The 16,278-nt window shown below is 42.5% G+C and overlaps 2 protein-coding genes across 4 annotated transcripts; both read left to right on the plus strand.

Annotated features, from left to right (window-relative positions):
• Positions 1-849: 849 nt before the first annotated feature.
• Positions 850-10,637, plus strand: grhl3 (grainyhead-like transcription factor 3). The gene is made up of 15 exons (XM_069152404.1): positions 850-976; positions 2,520-2,694; positions 2,800-2,861; positions 3,600-3,870; positions 3,981-4,220; positions 4,859-4,970; positions 5,097-5,191; positions 5,734-5,892; positions 5,986-6,061; positions 6,162-6,286; positions 7,311-7,336; positions 7,456-7,541; positions 7,634-7,719; positions 7,922-7,986; positions 9,614-10,637. The coding sequence occupies exons 1-15, from the start codon at positions 960-962 to the stop codon at positions 9,729-9,731; spliced, it is 1,713 nt and encodes a 570-aa protein (XP_069008505.1). The 5' UTR covers positions 850-959; the 3' UTR covers positions 9,732-10,637.
• Positions 10,638-10,974: 337 nt separating this feature from the next.
• On the plus strand, positions 10,975-15,847 carry cldn23l (claudin 23-like). Of its 3 annotated transcripts, XM_069152410.1 has the most exons (4): positions 10,975-11,358; positions 11,917-11,963; positions 13,708-13,760; positions 13,987-15,847. In XM_069152410.1, exon 4 carries the CDS (start codon positions 14,156-14,158, stop codon positions 14,906-14,908), a length of 753 nt encoding a protein of 250 aa, XP_069008511.1. In that variant the 5' UTR covers positions 10,975-11,358; positions 11,917-11,963; positions 13,708-13,760; positions 13,987-14,155; the 3' UTR covers positions 14,909-15,847. The 3 variants fall into 3 exon arrangements, with proteins under 3 accessions (XP_069008511.1, XP_069008510.1, XP_069008512.1); XM_069152409.1 differs by lacking the exon at positions 11,917-11,963; XM_069152411.1 differs by lacking the exon at positions 11,917-11,963 and having other exon boundaries at positions 13,990-15,847.
• The last annotated feature ends 431 nt before the right edge of the window (positions 15,848-16,278 follow it).

A 16,278-nucleotide genomic window follows, 5' to 3' on the forward strand; every position in this document is an offset into this window, starting at 1 on the left:
ACACACACACACACATACACACACACACACACACACACACACACACACACACACACGCACACACGCGCGTGCGCGCACACACACACACACACACAAACAAACAGATAGACAGCTACATACAATACAATCCATTACCAGTGTGTGGGTGGAAGATAATATCTTGGAGTGACATTCAGACCTCACTGCTCTCGGATTTTTCATTTAAGCCTGCTGATAGTTCTTCTTTTCTTTTGTGTGTTTTGTTCATCATTTTAGTATTATTTTAGTTTTCTGTGACAATTCAAATGTACTGACTAAAAAGCAAAAAAATACTATTCATTATTTACAATTAAATGTGTTTCTGCTTACGTCCTGAATGTACTACATTTTTCCACTTTAATTTGGCTGACACATATACATTTTAAATGAGCTTCCCTGAAACCAAGTGCCCCCAGCATCTGTTTGTTCTGATTCCCAGAAAGCATAAATAACAAAACCAATGTATGACATGGAGATACTTTTTGGGGAGTTAAACATGATAATGCTCATCTATTACCATGTTAAAGCCGGGATCCTGGCCATTACCAAACATTTCACACCTTCGGACCCTTAATCTCACTCTTTTATCCCATACCATTATGAAATTCAAACCCCCCTTGCCTCTGATTGTTATGCAAAGTGATCCTTTGGTTGCACACACTCATACATGTCTGGAATCCCTCCAGCCTGGAAAGAGTTAATGATCCTACACCTGTCCTATCAGACACCTGTTTCAGAGCTCTCAGCCAATCAGAGGAGAGAGGGAAACTCTGTGCTGACATGAAATACATCTGGGCCCTGTTCAGAGGGAATCACAACACTTGACTCATCTGTGTGTTACTGCTCGTCTTTGCTAAACTCACACAGAAAGAAGGAAGCGCATACGAACAGCAAAGAGTTGAAATTTAAGGAACCTATTCAGGCCGACTTGGACTGGAGACATGACCAAAGAGACTGAGTAAGTTTTTCAAGGATTTTTTTTCTTACTGTTGTTGCTAAAAATGTGTGATTTATCAGGATTATTTTTTTTCCAAAATGGGCTTTTCTTCACACGGAAATAACTTTTTGGTTTAGACCTGGCGTACTAAACTAAATGCGTCATTTAGGATTACAGTCTGGGGAACACAAACCCCATCCCCATTCTTCCTTTTTGCAATGGGACCTCCATGTGAAAAATCCCTGTTTTTAACACGAGGTGTTTTACAGGGGAAATTGATATGGATAGTTTTAACACACACACACAGACACACACACACACATTTGGGTCTGTGGTTATCGTGGGTCTGTTTCGGCTTGTGTTGTCACTAACCTAGGGGCCACGAAGCACAAAGGGAGACCGGGAAATAAGAATCTCCTCTTGAGATGTTAGACAGAGACAGGGGGCAATGACAAGCATGTAATGCATTGAATTACATAATGGAGAAACCCTAGACACAAGCCCACCCTCTCCTCTATGTCTGTGTAAAATCAAATGCTCTCAGCTGGTTTTAGTGGGAGAAAAACGTATGGATTGTCTGATGCTGCTGCGTGAGAGGCAGGTGCATCTTTGAGCAGGTGTATGAGTTTATTTTAGAGTTTGTAATGTGGTTGAAATATTAAGGAAGCAAGCATTGAAGCTATAATCTGGTGTCAAAGCAAGATTAAATGCACAGTTTTCCATGCTCAAATGCAGCATTTCTATTTCTCCAAGTGCTGAAAGAAAATACGAGTTTCTTCTATTAATATATGTGAGAAATTGTGGGATTTCTCCCCGAGCTTTGGTTCTGCTGTGGCTGTGAACACCTGTGGTCTTTCCCTCCTGTCAGCACATTTGATTAGCTGTTTATCCAGGCCAAACTGTGGCTGTTTGTTCATTAATTACTTCAGGCAAACTCCAAAGAGGGCTTACCCTGGCAAACCTGATATTTACAATCCAATGTCACTGTGAGTCTCTCCAAACAAATCCAATCCTCTGAATCGCAGACTCTTTTTTTTTCCCCCAACAAATGAAATGGAAAACCAGAGCTCACCTGAGTGACGGTTGTGGGTGTCTGTTTACTAAGTAAGAAAATCTTGTCATCTCTTTTGAGATCTGTGCAAAGAAGAGAGTTTATACAGGATTCAGGAATGTAGTTTCTTCTCCTTTCACAACACTGGAAACCACAAAACACAGTGTAGGTGTACGTGCATGTTTATGGGTGGCCCTTGGCTTTTTTAAAACTTCTTGACACCAGCATCTCTGAGGGATGTTACTCAGCTCTGTGGTTTTGCAATCGAAACCCTTCATGCTGAGGGGCAAGTATGTGCAGTGCCCCGAGGCTCAGGGACTGCTATACCTAACCTCCAGCTTACTCTGTGTTCCAACAGGGGAATAAATGTTTCCAACAAGGCATATTTGAAAAATGTTGTTTGACAGAGCATTGATAGCAGCATTGATAATTATGATAGTGATACATATTTATAATAGACTTTTCTTAACCTTATTTTTTAATTCACTCTGAACTCTCTATTCCCTGCTGTAGGACTGTGGGACTGGTCTTTCAGAGCGAGAACTTCACCTATAACCATTACAATAACTACATCATGGACTCCTGGTCCTACCCGGAGAGCACTGCCTCTGACCCGAATCACTCCAGACCCAGACTTCACCCAGGGGACGACCTGGCAACCCTGACGATGCTTTATGAACAGTGCAAGGTAGATAATGCAAAAAATAACTGAAAAATAAAACCGACAAAACTTTTAACATCAAGATTGATTTTAACTTTCTTCCCCTGATCATATTGTTTTCTTTTCTTCCAGAGTCAGAAAGGGCAGAAAATCATGGCCTGCAACCGCACCGACAACGTCTGCAAACCAGAGAGGTACGTCTGCTAACAGAGCTGCTGCAGCTGATCACTAATCAGTTATGTTTGTGTGTTCATGATTGTCCTTGCACACAAATTACAGCCATATTTCATACACATTTCTACTAAGCAGAATGCACAGGAAATACCTTGCTCAATCATCACTGCAATCATTTTCACAACACGCTGTATGATTTAGAGATTAAATTAAAATTATTTACCACCGTCACTTAATTTAATTTATTGGAGTAATAATACAGAAAGAGAAAGGCAGGGCTTTAGGAGGTCGTAAACACGAATAGGTAATCCTCCAGTCAAACAGAGTCACTTCTCCTATTCATCTATCCTTTCTCTATCATCATCTCCTCCTATTTCACAACAGGAAGACAGATGGTCATTTTTGCTCCTTCTGTCCTCCTTGTCTTTAGGAGGGTGAGGAAAGGCCATTGTTGGGGCACAGAATTTTTAAGAGAAACTCAAACACGGGGGAAGAAAATAAGTTGGATTAAGAGACAAATAGTTCCCACCCTGTGTCTCTGTGAGTTCCCCTCGCAGTAGCACTGTGTGCTGACACACAAGAAGTGCCTTTCCTGACTATTGTCTGTTTGCACAGGCTTCCTTCAGGCTTCTGTTGTGGTCTAAGACACGCAGTCAATTGTGTTAAGGTTGTGTCCTTGTTCTGTTAATACCTGAGTTATGATGATGTCACAACGGTGGATTTTCCATTTATCTTTTTGCATTTTCTCATTCTGCCAGGTGTCTGACCAGCACCAATGAGCTTGTTTCGTTGGAGACATCCAACAGCGTCATGAAGAGTCTCTCCATTCCCACCTCCCATCCACAGGAAATTCTGGGATCTAAGCAGAACAGCTCCCTGCCCACTTCTGTTCCCAACACCTCAGACACATACGCCACCCTGACCAGTGTTGTGGCAGACACTTACGACAAGCAGGACCTCAACAACATCTTTGACTCCCTGCTGCAGAAGTGGCCAGAGAACGGAGCCTTCCCTGACCCCAACGCTGAGGTGAGCTTAGTGTCATTATTTGAAAGCTGAGCTGTTTCCTGTGCAGCTGGTCCGTCTCTGGGCTTCTCCATCCTTCCTTCACTAACACAGATCCTCCTGTCTATTGTCAGACTCTTCCCTACAGCGATCCCTTCCCTGAAAACCACTCCAGCCCTGTGTACTCCGGCTCCTACACCAACTCCCCCGCCGATAGATTCAGGAGTGACTTCCAGTTTTCCCTTGGAGCTCCTGTAGCTTCCCCTTACAAGTCCAGTGAGCTGCCCCTGGTGTACCTGAATAAGGGCCAATTCTACCCCATCACTCTCCAGGGGGTGGACAGTAGTGCCTGCCTCAAGGCGACCAAAGTCAAGGTGAGCCATGGTGACACATCGTCGTGACTACTTGTTGTTTCATGTTATACTCTTAATTTGTTTTTTGGGGGCGAGTATTTATGTAATTGGTTACTATTGTTGCATCCTTCCCTTCAGGCTTTTTTTTGATGGGCCCAATAATACATAAATTATTTGCGTGCCACCAAGCCAACCCTTCCCATATCTGTCCCTCCCTTGGAGCCAGCTCCTCCAGTGACTAATACCCTGCTGACACCCTGCGCACTGGGCTGGTACCATTTAAATGATAGCGTCCTGCCCTGTATAATTTATTTCTACGGCAGTGTAATGAGGCCAGAGTGCAGCAGAGCTCAGCTCTGCTGCGTTTGTCTGATCTGACACAAGCACAGTGGGAAAAAAAAGAGGAGTGGACAAGGAAGGGGGGGAAGGTGTGGTGCAGTTCACAGGCCTTGTCTTTGTCAAACGAATCAGAGGATAAGAATATTCACAAACACATGCAAGCTCACTGCAAATAACTGATGACAAATTGGGAGAAAAGACGGATTTGGAGTGATGAATGAACCTTTAGAGGAGACTTGGTCATTCTTGTAAATGTAGGCAGCCCAACAAAGGAAGATAATTTTTTTCCTTTTCTGTCACCTTTCTTTTCTCCACTCCAGACGGTGGTGATGGCTGTGTTTGAGAATGACAAGAACCCAGAAATGCAGCTGCGGTTCTGGAATCACTGGCACGCACGCCAGCCAACCGTCAAGCAGAGGGTCATTGACATTGGTATGTTCTTCGCGAACAAAAATGCACATCAACACAATACACCAACATGTACGTTTTTTTCTGTAATGCTGTCTTAAGATAAATAAGACAATCATTATCTTTTTCTTTTCTTTTCTTTTTAAATAGCGGACTACAAAGAAGTTTTCAGCGGCATCAGCAACATAGAAGAAGTGGCCTTCAACGCTCTCTCTTTTGTGTGGAACCCCAGTGAAGAGGCCAAGGTGGCTATCACACAAGAAAGCACAGATATTTTTATATAACACTGACGCTGTACGGACAGTTTCCTTGAATGAGAAGTAACAGAACAGGTGGATCTTTGAGAGGAAAAGAGAGGAAAGGTAGAACAGGTAGGTGGAGAGAGAAGGAGTGGCTGTCGAGGGAGGGGAGGAATCCCAGAAATGTGTTTAGCTCCGAGGCTCTTGTCACCACTGCAGGCGAAAAAGCCACGGCGCTTGGGTGGGGCCATCAAACCTGCTGCAGAAGGAGATAAGCAGGAAGAGGGGGCACATTCACTAAATTGGAGGACAGAAGGAATAAGTAAAGATAGAAAAAGCAGCAGGTGTTCAACAACAAACAATCATCATCTATATTTATATCAAACAGAGGCTCAATCCAGAAACATGCCACCAGATTCTTAATTTGTTTTCATTGGCATATATCTTTAAAAGCTGTCATGATGAATTAATGACATAAAGGATGTCAAGTGTCAAAGACCTGACGCCAACATGATTTATTTACACACCCCCTTTTTCTTTCGCTCCAGGTGTACATTGGGATCAACTCCCTGAGCACAGACTTCTCCTCTCAGAAAGGAGTGAAAGGTCTGCCTCTCAACCTGCAGATCGACACGTACGACTTCAGCTCAGGACACAACCAGCTGATACACAGAGCTGCTTGTCAGGTCAAGATTTTTTGTGATAAGGTACTTCGCTTTACTCGGTTTCTCTTCTAACACAAAGAAAATAAAACGTACTTGTGGAGTAATTGATGTAACCGTGTGCTGATGTGCTTTCAGGGTGCAGAGAGGAAGATGAGAGATGAGGAGAGGAAGAGATCCAAGAGGAGGGTAAAGACCGTTAACGATGCGAACAGTGAGTACTGCAAATTAACAGCACCTTTCTTAAGATCCTATAAATACACAATCCAAGAGAATCCAATCTGATATCGTTCGTCTTCCTGCTTTGTTTCCAGCTAACAAGTCTTTAGTGAGCAGCTCCGTCGGCACTGAGTGCACCTTCTTCCATACCCTGGATGATCACATCACCCAGCCAGTCCTCTTCATCCCAGATACGCACCTCTCCAGTTTACAGCGCATGGTAGGTCTTCTCCTCTCCTCTCCTCTCCTCTCCTCTCCTCTCCTCTCCTCTCCTCCCCTCCCCTCCCCTCTCCTCTCCTCTCCTCTCCTCTCCTCTCCTCTCCTCTCCTCTCCTCTCCTCTCCTCACACTCCCGATCCCTGCAGGCAACAGGACAGGCACGAGCAAAGGCAGGAAAAAAAACTGTGGGAAAGTATGCAGTGGGAAAAGTGGGAAGGGGTGGGGTTAACAATGATGCCAGTGAAAGTGAGGCTAAACACAGACTTGAGATCAGATGAGCTAATTGGAGTCGAAACCAGGCACAAATACAAGCCGCTACAGCTACAGACCCTGCGGATTCAACTATCGGGGCGCACACACACACACACACACACACACACACACACACACACACACACACACACACACACACACACACACACACACACACACACACACACACACACACACACACACACACACACACACACACACACACACACACACACACACACACACCCCTCTGGTGCAACAGGACTCACCTGACACACAGCATGCCACCCTCATATTATCTGATTCTTTCACTCAGACACACTTGCAATAACAGTGCGGTGAGTGCTGTTCAGACAGGCCACTTTTCCCACAGTCTAGATGGGTATGTGTGTGAGAGACAGTATATATGGAGGTAAAGAGACACTGCATCATAAAAAGAGACTGTTGATGTGGAAGATGTCTTTCCATTTAGACATTTTTTTTTAAGATAAAACGAGTCCTGATTTACCACACTGAAAACTGAAGACAATGCATTGAATGGCTGAAGACATCTCTGATTGCACTGTATGATTAAGCGTAAGATGTTCCTATCTGTGTTTCTCCATCAGTGTCCACACTTATACAGTACTGTTAGAGGTTATGGGAAATGCTGGCTGAAAGTGATAACATTCCTTTTTTCTGACAGGCAGCGGTGGGAAAGGGGACATTAAGCAATGCCTTTATCAGTGGTGCTGTGTCTAATCAGATCTCCTCTCTGTTTCTCCATCTCTCTAGGCAACTCCCATGGACGACAACGAAAGGTAAGCATAGATAGTAAACACAAGGCGATGTTAAAAGTCGGCCATCACAGTCAGTTCTTGTCAAACAGACACACAGTGGCTGCCTTCCTCTCATGTGATTGTTGGTTTTGTGCTGCTAGGAGTTCTATGAAGAGGTTGTACCCAGACAGAGACCAGAACAGCTCTCCACCCAGCAAACAAGCCCGCAGAGAGGACTCACAAAGAGGTAGAAATAAAACTACAAGTCATCACTAACGAGCCAATGAGCTTTTGTCCTCTTCGATGCTAAATGTTTTCTCTTTTCTCATTTTCCACTAGTTCTCCTATACGTGAGGACAGGCACCGATGAGGTGTTCGATGCTCTCATGCTCAGCTCGCCGACACTGTCAGGCCTACAAGAGGCTGTAAGTATCACATGATTACTTTAAAGACACTCTTGAACATACTCCTGATTTATCAGATCTGGTTTCCGAGGTGGGGATCAACAGCGCCTTTCACCTCTGTCTTCTTCCGTACTTGTCAGAGCATTTTTATCCCTGAAGTATATCGTATTTCTTTCAGCAGAGTTCACGCTAACTGTCATCTCGTATTCCTTTCCTTTCTCAGATTTCAGAAAAGTACGGTATGCAAAAAGAAACCATTGGGAAAATCTACAAAAAATGCAAGAGAGGGTGAGCATCCTATTGTTTCTTTCATATGTCTAATGCACTGCTATTGTACAACTGTCCATCTGTCACAGATGATGTGCATAAATTCAGGGCTTAGCTGGTGGTTTTAATCTCATCCTCCTTCAGGGAAGCTCACGTTGACAGACCGGGTCGGTAGGTTTGTCAGCTCTGCCTTCTGGAATGTGTTAATTGCAGCTCCTCCAAAAGAAAGAAAGACATGACTGAGAGAGTATGAAAACATTTCACAAGGAGATGAATCATTGGTGATTGTTGTGCGTATTTATGTTTGCATAACAACATCTCATTAGAACATCAGGAAGTCACATTGAAAGAGATTTGATAAAGACTTCTGACGCTTCTTGTGGCTAAAAATCGTCAGTCAAGTTAGGACCAGTCAAAATATCCCATGTATGTCCGTTGAATATTGTCAAAGGTCATATGAGTTCCTGAGAGGTGCTCTTCTCTTGTCATGAATTTGGGTGCTTTTGATTAAAAACACTGATTAAAACTGTGCTGGCACTCCAGTGGTAATGACGAGTTCACCTTTCTTGATCACTGATGATTCACACAGATCTACTTGTAAAATAATGATTGTAGTTTAGGAGCTTTTACAGCATGCTGGCTTTCACTAGCTAGGACCCTGCCTCGGCCGAGGGCGAACCTTTATTGATTGAGGGAGATTAAGCCAGGGTGAGAGTTTCGTGGTTTGGGGGAAGGCTTAGTTGAAGATCCACTGCGACTCCCGGGCCTTGCAGATCCCCGAGATCTCCCTGTGGGACGGAAGGATAAAGGCTATGAAAAATGATAACCATAAGTGAAACGGTTTAACAAGAGGGAGGGAGGGCGGGATGCGGAAAACGCAAACAGGCTGAGGTTTAGAGTGGGTGGATATTTATAGGAGTGTGGCTGAAAGTGGGGGAGTGGTTGAGGCGTGGTCCTGCTCCTGAAATTCAGCCAAAACTTTATCTCCAATTAAAAAAAAAGGTACAAGTACTCATTAGTAGAACTTCCAAATAGTTTTAATTTCTATCTAAAAACACATGAAGTTTTTGCTGTAGCTCACTTAGTCAAAGATTTTCAAACTGGCCACTTCATGTACAATAAAGGGGGAGATCAGACGGTGTTTCTTGAGGCCTCGTGACCCAAGCTGAAACACCTTAAGGGGATTTTTTTTTTTTTCTCTTTTTTTCCTGCTGGCTTGCTGGCAGCTATCACTGCAGGGAGAGCAGCTAAGTTAACAGGTTGGGTTACATTCTCGCTGCTGTTCCCTCCCTCCTCTTTTTTCTCTTGTCTTCAATCAGCCCTGTCCCTACAGGCAGAATGCATGAGCCAATGGTTAGCTCAGTCATTAAAGACTAGGTTAGTGTTAGTGTTGAGGAGGAGGAAAACAGTGACCTGATTTATTACCCCTACTGATGCAGGAGATATACTGCCACTATATTTTTTTCACGAGGAGCTTCCTCATAACAAATGGCATGTTGTCTTTAACCCAGCCGAGAACCCTGGTAACCTGTTGTTTATGTCACACACGGGTGGAAATTAGAGCACAACGTGGCACAAAATGTTTTTCTCAGATCTTTCTCTACTTCCCCTGGAGTAACCTTTTGCTTTGTGCTCGTCTTCCCTTCAGGATTTTTGTCAATATGGACGACAACATCATTGAACACTACACCAACCAGTCAGCCTTCCTCATCGAGATGGCCGAGATGGCCACCGGACAGTTCCAGGTCACTCTCGTTGAAGTATGAGAACAAGTGAGCCACCTGCTCCACTGAAGGATGAACAAACCCAGCTGCCAGTTTAAACCATCTCTAAAAGCACTGCCCCAATCAGAGACAATGTAAGCTGTGGACTACCAAAACCAAGAAGACAAACTGGTCTGAATGGAAGTCTCCAGTTTTTATGATTTAATTTTTTTTAAAAGTGAAACCTTTTCTTGATTTTTGTAAATACCACTCACCCCAGTTGATTACGTTCTTTGAATTTAATATTGTAACCTAAGATCATTTATGTTAAACAGCCTGTACATAATGTAAATAGATTTTAATATGACAGTGTTTTATGAACTTGCCATATATATGTCGCAATCCATTTTCCACAAATTGTTATTCAATTTTTAAAATATGATTTGTGTATGGCATATTTTCAGCATTTTTTTAAAGGTTGCTCTTCTCGCTGCTTTCAATGTATGCACTCATCATTTCTTCTTCAAAAGCCAATGGTGCATTTTCTTCCCCACAACTTGCTAATCATGTTTTTTTTTCACTGCCAAGAGTATCTTCCTGTAGGTTCCTGTTAGTTTCACGACTAAGATGGCCCGACACCGGGCTGCATTCAGAACCAAAAGTCAGACATTTCCATCTGTAAAACCACACAAGAGTTAGTATTGTCCATCAATTAGCCCAAAGGTGTGGACTAACCACAGAGTTTTTCTGGAAACACAAACTCTCTAAACCCTGGAGCTAGCCAGGGGATTTTCATAATATGCACATGTATGTCTGTGTAAAAACTTGTTTTTTTTCTTATACGTTACGCATCATTTCAAAGCGAACATGTATGCCTCTATTATTTCATTATTATACCATGCCAGTCCTGGTTATATTAGTTGTACGTTGCTCCCTTTTTTTTTACGAAAATAAACAAAATGCAAAACAGTTTTTGTGTCCGTCTTGATTATTATTCACATGATTAGGTTAGGAGATGCTTCTTGTGTAGGTGTGCACAACTACAATTAGCCTTTTAAGGTGAAGGGCATATTGGAAAAGTGGAAACAGCTGATTGCTCAATCAGCCTCCTCCACAGATGAAACAAAGGCACAGGGCTCATCTAGATGAGAGAGGTCCAGTCTCATTTTCTGTAAATTATGGAACAGTATGTGTGTGTTTGTGTGTTTAGGGAGGGAGAGGTGTTCATATACACACAAAAAGAAAACAAATCCCATCTTGGTTTTCTATCATTTCTTTGTGATCCTAAATACGCATCACAAGCTCACTGCTTTTCCCTATTTGGTGACACTGACAGGGAAAAGCAGGGAGGCACTCCGTCCTAGAAATAACAGATATCCTTCAGTAAGTCAACGAGAGAGGCACAACGCGGAGAGAAAGTGAGCCAGAGAGGCAGAGGAGAAGACAGACGGTGGAAGCAGCAGGATGATAAGGGGGACACACGCAAGGACAGAGAAATGAAGACAGAGAAAATGAGGAGGCAGACGGGGAAACTATTTAAGCAGGGATAGATGAGAAGAAAGAGGGAGCAAGAATAATGAAGAGCTGGCTGCACCATCTGCTGCCAAAGAGGGAAACATGTTAGCCATTCAGACGAGAGGCAGGGAGGCAGTCAGGGATCTGCAGCGATACACACAACACCTCCTGAATGGTAAGTGACTGAGACTTCATGGACTGTATCTGTGTGTGTGTGTGTGTGTGTGTGTGTGTGTGTGTGTGTGTGTGTGTGTGTGTGTGTACATGTGTTTATATCTGCATTCAAATGTGCCCTTATGGGAGAAATAATGAATAATGTACAGCATACTCATCATTTTCAAGAGCTTCTCTGCAGATGTTTTCGTACCTTTGCTCGAGTCGTTTTGGCATCAAAACAAATCAAGCGTGCTGGGAAGTCACTGCATTTAAATCATTACAGTGGTAGACAATGCTCAATTAATTTGGCAGGTGCATTTTTTTATTGATCTAAATAATGTTTTGAGGATGCAAAAAGCTCAAATTTGAACTCAAATTTCAAAATAAAATACTGACTTAAAAAAAATTCTACAGAACAACCAGTAAAAATCTTACTGTAACAATAGTAACAATTGATACTTGTGTACAAAAACATATTCAATACCTTGGTGAGACTTTTGAATGATGTCCTGACAGCCAGATCAGATATCTGATCCTCGTGTCTGTCCTCTTCTCTCTTTTCCATTATGTCATAAAGTAGCAAACCAGGAAATGATTTTAAATAAAGATGACACATGTCTACGGGTATGTGTTTATGAGGCAACACTACACTCACTTCCATCTCATCAACATCTATGCATTCTCATAGCAAATTTCTAATCTGAATATTGGTTTATTCCGTTCTTGTACATTCTGGCAGAGTTTGGTAATTTGTTTTCTTGTATTCTTCGACTGATCTTGTCTGTCCTTTTAAAATTAAATTCCCAATTCGAATAAACGAGATAAAGGAGATTGGTTAGTCTTCTCAAGCTAAATGTCATCAGCTCTTCAGTGACATTTCCGAGGGAATGTATTCCCATTAATCATAGGTAATTTAGATTTACAAATATGTCTCATGTTTGCTCAATATCCTCCTGTAAGTTATGTGGAGCCCTGACCTTTGTAATGCACCAAAAAAGCTGATATTTGGCTTATAAGTCAACATTATTCATCACCATTATCCATACAGCAAGCCTGCAGTAAAAGTCAGGATGATTTCCAAAATAATGCAATGAATAATGACAATTAAATTCATGGACAGTGCACTAAGCAGAGAAAATGATATGAAACCGATCAGGTGCCTTCCTAATGCCGTTGCACTGTTGATAAGATTAAAAAAATCTAAAGTGCCTTTAACTTTTGCACAGTATTGTATGTCTTGCCAGTGCAAGATATGCAACACATTTTCATACATTTAAAAAAATCTATTTAATTAATAAGTAACTCAAGAAACAGTTTAAAATACTGAAATCATTGCAAGTAAGCAGTCTTCTCTTCAGTGGATTCAGGTGATGAACATGAAACTAATCAAAACAATCAGAACTTTCATAAAAAAAATTCACCATTTAATATTTGATTACTTTTCACTTAAAAATGTCCCACTTTGAATTATTATGTTTTATTAGTTTTTTTTTACCAAAAATCAACAGACACTCACTCATTGGACAGATTTATCATTTTTAACAACTTGTTTTTAAAGATTAGTCAGGTGCTCCTGTAAATGCATAAACAGATTTTACTCGCTGTAATCATTTTTCCTCTTCATACTTCCCATGAAGAGATGCCTTTATTATTCCCTTTTTCTGTAAGTGTTGGCCACAATGTCCCCAGGTGTCCACCTTCCCACAGGGATGTCATCATAATATCTCTGTTTAGGGTGTTTGTTTGGCAGAGATGTATATTGATTGCAGCTGCTTGTGTAACTGAATGACTCACTAAGGTCTTCAGGTTGTCTTGTCCCCTTTCCCCGAGGACATTCTTTCTCTCCTCCGGGTGAGACGCTGGAAACAGACTCGCTCTGCATTCAAACATTGTCCTGACATAATTGCTAACAAAACTGAATTGATCCAAGGTCATAGCTGAGCATCAACTATCAGACATTCAAAAAAAAACAGGCCCCCCCCCCCCCCCCCCCCCCCCCCCCCCACACACACACACAGTTGAACTGAAGTACACCAACATCTGTATGCAAAAGACAATCAGGTATTGCATAAAAAGACATCTAACTAGGTCTTGTAATAAATAGAGCTACACACATACACTGTCACGTTGAGACTGGCCAGGTTATTGTATCCTAGCAACAGAGACAGGCATCAACCGTTCAGCTTCTTTTATTTTTCCTGTCCAGCACAGGAGCAGCGAAATCAAACGTCCTTCTGATTTCTCCAGCTGCTCGTGCGCTTGTCTCTGCTCCACTTCACGCCTCTGTTGTATCTCTGTCTCTCTTTCCATCACTCTGACCTGACGCGCCCTACCTCACTCTCCACCTGAATCTTTCTCTTTCCGTCAGGCAATCAGAATGAGGAGTCTGCAGCTGAGAGATAGGAGGGTGTCAGTGAAGAGGTACTGGATGATTTATTAAGATATTAAACTTTCATTGTGTTGACTCTCTTTGCTTTCTCTACAAGCTGATTTTTACACCGTTGAATTATATTCTCCATTTTGTTTTTTGCAGACAATTAAATGAAAAGTTGAGATATTTGAGAGACGTGAATGGATTTTGTTTTATGTGAACAAAGGGAGGATTTTATCCTCAACATCATGATAATCGTATTGTCTTATTTTTCAGAAGAGTCCCACCACACTGATCTCTGACCAACAAGCAGCAACACTGCCGGGAGTAACAGCTTCTATCTTTTGGAAATCAATGGTGCTGTTTTTTGGGGTTTTGTTTTTACTGAAAATTAATTAGGTACATGTCTTGAGAGTTTCCCTGGTGAATCAGAGTTATACCACTAATGATGCACACTCCAGCTTCCATGGTGATGGGGATTGTCTTTTCTCCTTTGGGACTGGTCCTTGTCTTCACTGCTGCTATCACCCCTCAGTGGAGAGAGGGACAGGCACGTCTGGGCGTGGCGGCGCCAGGCTCTCTGTTTCGGTCGGGAACTAAAGGTCAAGGGATGGGGGTCAGGTCCGGGTCAGTGGAGGCTCTGCTCTTACTGCGCTCTGATGGACTGTGGGAGAGCTGCCTGCAGGTGGAGCACTCTGAGTTGAAGCAGTGCTGGCCTGTAGCTGGTCCGTACCAGAGAGACCCACGAGTTCGTCTGGCACAGGGTTTGGTGCTCACCTCCTTGTTCCTCTGCGGCACCGGCATTGTCCTGGCGTGTATCGGGGTCCGGTGCTGGACAGATCTACCTCTGAGAGGTGTGGCAGCCTCAGGAGGACTCCTGGTGGTCATGGCTGGGCTGCTGAGCCTGACAGCGTTAGGGGTGTACACCCACAACCTGAGAAGACTTGGTTTGGGTCCAAATCAAGGGATCAGTAACCCCAGGTTCCCCCACCTCAGCCTGCATCCAGCTGGCTCGCTCTACTTTGGGTGGCTGGGTTCATGTTTACAGGTGCTGGGAGGCAGTGCTCTGCTGTTCAGCTTCAAACAGCCAAGGTGCCCAACCTGCCCATCCCGCCCAGAGCTACCTGTCTACCCTGCCTGCCGCTCATGTCCAGAAATGACCAAGGCAGATACGGATGTATATGAAGTCAGCTGTTAGAACTCGAACCTTGAAAACATCAAGAAAAAAAAATTGGACATGGGGCACTCCTTAAAGCCGCTTCTCACTCATCAATTTCTAAATCTGCCAACTAATGAAATTAAAAGTCACTAAGTCATTTCATGAATCACCTGTGAACCACCGGACATCACTTCTACCTGATTAATGAACTCGAATGCAGATCTGAACATCATGGATGTAGCTCTCTCCTGGCATGAGCAGAGAGAGGACTTTGGGGTGTAAATACAAACCGATGATTGTTATGGTGGAAAAAGATTCACGTTCCTGCTGCCAAGAACTGCAACGTGTCGTGAAACATGACTGAAGTAATGCTTTGTGATGCCTTTTATAGTGTAGCCATGCCTTTGTACTGTTAAAAACCATGACATGACATTTTCTGTGTCTGAACAAAACTGTGATGTGTAAAATATTTGTGATAAACTGTGAGAGTTGCAGTTCTTTAAATGATGTTAGGGCTTTAAATAAAAATGGTTTTACATCACATTATGGATCATTAAAATATAAATTTAAACACTGGATTTTAGCTCCATTTTCTAGTATCAAGTTAGAAATATCGGTTAACAAATCTGGTTCTTTAGTCTCCAAAACTATTTACAATTTTGCTTTAAGATTAATATTTTCATGATTCAGTCACAGCAAACAACTACAAAGACCAGTTTTCAACATCAGTCTGATCTGCTAATTTCTTAACCAGTCTGAACTTTTGTATAATACCTTCACTAAGGAGCTTTCACCTGATAAATGGTTATTTTACTGACATTATAACATGAGCAGTTAGAAGATGAAAAAAAGGTGTTTGCTGGATGTACAGCAGAATGTTGTTTTGTTTCTTGTCAACTATTTATTTGTGTAAAGTTACTATAATGTGTTCATACTTTGTGGCACATTCTGCATTAAATAAAAAGTTTCAAAATGTCAGTTTGCTGCAGTTCTTCTGTTTTATGGGATAACAAGAGTAAAATTCAGTAAATAAGAAAAAGTTGAACTGAAATCAGTGAAAATATTACATATAATTCATCCCATCCGGAATAAAATTACATCAACATGTTTTTCCCACTCAGTGTCACAGACACATTACTATCTACACTGTATGTGCACATCTTTGCAACCCAAATACACTCTGAGTCTCATTAAAGAGTTGAAAAGGAATTCAAATTCATTTTCTCAACACAAAGCTGAGGGGCAGAGAAATAATCTCAGCCAACGCACAGCAGTCAAGGTCACTGCAGTCAAACCGAGTGAATAGATGTGAGATGCGATGTTGGTCTGGTGAGAGAACGAACCATTCAGCTGCCTCAGACAGCAGCGAACAAAGACATTCAGGGACGAATCCAGTTGAGAACAGGAGG

The sequence above is a fragment of the Embiotoca jacksoni genome, unplaced genomic scaffold, assembly GCF_022577435.1.
Source record: "Embiotoca jacksoni isolate LCO1_2020_lvr unplaced genomic scaffold, fEmbJac1.0.p SCAF_18, whole genome shotgun sequence".
NCBI classification, from domain to species: Eukaryota; Metazoa; Chordata; class Actinopteri; family Embiotocidae; genus Embiotoca; species Embiotoca jacksoni.

Bases quoted from the DNA above. Each gene is read 5' to 3' on its own strand.
- grhl3 (XM_069152404.1), top strand. The intron at 2,862-3,599 runs GTACGTCTGCTA...TCATTCTGCCAG, and splicing joins AACGTCTGCAAACCAGAGAG to GTGTCTGACCAGCACCAATG. The intron at 7,542-7,633 runs GTAGAAATAAAA...ATTTTCCACTAG, and splicing joins CAGAGAGGACTCACAAAGAG to TTCTCCTATACGTGAGGACA.
- cldn23l (XM_069152410.1), top strand. From the start codon at position 14,156: ATGATGCACACTCCAGCTTCCATGGTGATGGGGATTGTCTTTTCTCCT.